The sequence below is a fragment of the Apis dorsata genome, unplaced genomic scaffold, assembly GCF_000469605.1.
Source record: "Apis dorsata unplaced genomic scaffold, Apis dorsata 1.3 scaffold_1085, whole genome shotgun sequence".
NCBI classification, from domain to species: Eukaryota; Metazoa; Arthropoda; class Insecta; order Hymenoptera; family Apidae; genus Apis; species Apis dorsata.
In genome coordinates this window covers 380,668-383,510 of record NW_006264183.1, presented here as the reverse complement: position 1 = coordinate 383,510, position 2,843 = coordinate 380,668, and the positions used below count along the sequence as shown (strand labels likewise).

The 2,843-nt window shown below is 20.4% G+C and overlaps 1 protein-coding gene across 2 annotated transcripts; it reads left to right on the top strand.

Annotated features, from left to right (window-relative positions):
* Positions 1-311: 311 nt before the first annotated feature.
* Positions 312-2,426, top strand: LOC102679306. Of its 2 annotated transcripts, none has more exons than XM_006624561.2 (2): positions 312-499; positions 1,980-2,426. In XM_006624561.2, the coding sequence occupies exon 2, from the start codon at positions 1,980-1,982 to the stop codon at positions 2,271-2,273; it is 294 nt and encodes a 97-aa protein (XP_006624624.1). In that variant the 5' UTR covers positions 312-499; the 3' UTR covers positions 2,274-2,426. The 2 variants fall into 2 exon arrangements, with proteins under 2 accessions (XP_006624624.1, XP_006624623.1); XM_006624560.2 differs by having other exon boundaries at positions 429-691.
* Positions 2,427-2,843: the final 417 nt, after the last annotated feature.

Genomic DNA, 2,843 nt, shown 5'->3' with positions numbered 1-2,843 from the left:
ATTTATAATTAAAATTCTTTTTATTATAAAAAAAATATTTTTATTATAAATGTTATTTTTATAAGAAAAATTTATTAATGATATTTATTACAATAAAAATTAATCTTAAGTTAAGCAAAAAATAAGCAAAAAATAAACGAACATTATAATTACATATGCTATAAAATAATGAATAATGATAAAATATAATATATATATATAAAAGTATATAATATATATAATAGTGGCAATAATTACTTCAAATTCTCCATTTGGAGAAATCAATGATAAATAAAAAACTAAAAGAATGGAAAAAAAGTGATAATTGCGAATTTAAATATTACTTAATTTAATTTAAGTTTTTTTCTTAAGTATTAACTAATTGGAAGAAAGATTCTCGGATATAAGAGTGGTGTACTATTGCCGTATGGTAAGCATTTCGAGTATAAAAGCCGCTTCTGCCGATTGCGCGCTTAGTTTCACTTCACGTTAACCAATTGTGAAACAACACACTACCAACGTGAGTACCATTCACGAAATCGTTTTTACAATCACTATTAGGCTTTCTTTTACTATTAATCTTGCAGCATTTGCATCGACATCAGGGAATTGTATTTTTTATTGAATAATTGTTAGTCAGTTAAATTGGCTTTATTGATATATGCAATTATATATCGATTTATCTATTTCTAGAATTCAACATTAAATCAATGTAAGTTAAAATTTTTTATTTAAATTTAAAATTACATTTTTTTTTGTTTAGGATAAAATAGATGAGAGTTAATCTACTTGACAGAAAATTATATCTTATATTATAATTTATCACTAATAAGAGTGAAAGTATAAATACATTTTCTTAAAGAATTAAATTAATTAATTTGAAAATCTAAAGATAAATTGTAAAAATATTGATTGTGATATCACAATTAAAATTATCAATGAATATCGTTTCTATTTTATTTTATAATTGTAAAATATAAAACAATAATAAAAAACTATCATTAACAAAATTATTTCATCGATATTTTATTTGTTTCTTTCTTTATTAATTTTAATATAAAAAATTATCAGCTATTAGGATATAATTTATCAATTTCATTATTTTTTTAATAAAGTTAAATTATTATTGTAGCGATTTTTAATTAGTTCTTTGTTATTTTTATAAATTACACTTTGTATACGCATCAATTCTTGCATGAAAATATTATGTAACTATAAATTTTAGTTTATATTTTTAATTTTTACATTCATTTAATTATTATATATTATATAATAATATAAATATAATAATTAAACACTTATTTAAGAAAATTTAATTTATAATTTTATTTGTAATCGCATTATCTATTGATTCCTGTTTACTTTCATTTATAGTTTATATCTATTCACTTATATATCTTCATTTATATATTCATCATTTTTACGATTTAAAATTTTTAAATTTTATATTAAAAAATATTATATAGAAAAATTACTATAGAAAATTTGATATTGAATTAAATAAATCAATATTATGTAATTAACAATTTATTAACAATATCAATACTTGTCTTTTATAATTACATAAATATCTTTCTTCGCGTAAGCATATATATATACTCATTATTTTGTATGTTTTCGTTCCATTAAATAAAAAATTGCAAAAAATGAATTTTTCTTATAATGATAAAATACAAAATAAATACCATTTTTAATTCCAAATTAAATTAAAATTAAATTAAAAAAAATTATCTCATTAAAGATAAATATAAGATGTTTTTTACTTTCACACACTTATTATTGAAACAAAACCTGATGTCTTGTGATGAAATGCTTTGAAATTTTCATCAATTTATATATAATCTAATGATAAAAAAATTTCATTTAAAAAAAAAATAAAAAATTTGACAAATTTTTAAAAAATATATTTAAAAAATAAAATAATAAATTAAAATTACGTAAAAAAATTAAAATAATGAAATATTAAAAAATTATTCAATTTTTACATTTATTTATTTTAGATGGAAATTCGTTTCATGCTATTAGCAATATTATTCCTTGTGGAAATAATTATGGCATTTCCACAAAAAGATGGTCAAATTTTTAGTAATGAGGCTATAAAACAAGCACAGAATACTTATCTTATTCCAAAAGATGCGACAATACAAAAAGTTCAAGAAGGTATTGAACTGGCAGCTTATGAGTCAATTCCTGGAGAGCAGAAGATCAATCTTTTTGAAATTTTGGGAGCACATGTTCCATCGGAAGTGGTGAATAATCTCCAAGCCCAGATTGACCAAATAGGACGAAATTAAATTCGCTTGCTCTTTTCCATTGCTATTGTCGTTTCCTTGTAAAAAATTTTTTTACTTAAATTTAAATTTTATAACAATTATTTATAAAATGATACGATGTATTTAGACTTTTCCATTTTTGATAAATAAATGATTAAAAATACTATAATATATTTGTACAATTTTTAATTTTTAAAAATTTTCTTCATAAAAAAATAATTCAACAATAAAAATTTATATGCTTAATAAAAAAAAACTATTTAAAAAATCATGATGATTTATTTTACGATTTTATAAAATTTGTTACATACTTAAAATACTTTAAACTGGCTTCCTGCAAACATCATTCGTAAAAGGAATATTACAACACGCATTCCAAGTAACATCATTCATTATAAAAAAAAAAAAAAGTGTCATTCGTAAATTGTGAAATGTCGAACTAAGTAACCTGCCAGAATTATATATGTACCTAGCGATGTTGGAGAAAGCTGCAGAACCACTAACCAGAGTTACACTTTCACTTCACCTACATTTATGTTATTATTGAAACGGTTCTTCTTTGGCATCTGTTACATGGCATTGCAGAGAAAT

Coding starts and splice junctions, on each gene's coding strand:
- LOC102679306 (XM_006624561.2), top strand. CDS start 1,980: ATGGAAATTCGTTTCATGCTATTAGCAATATTATTCCTTGTGGAAATA.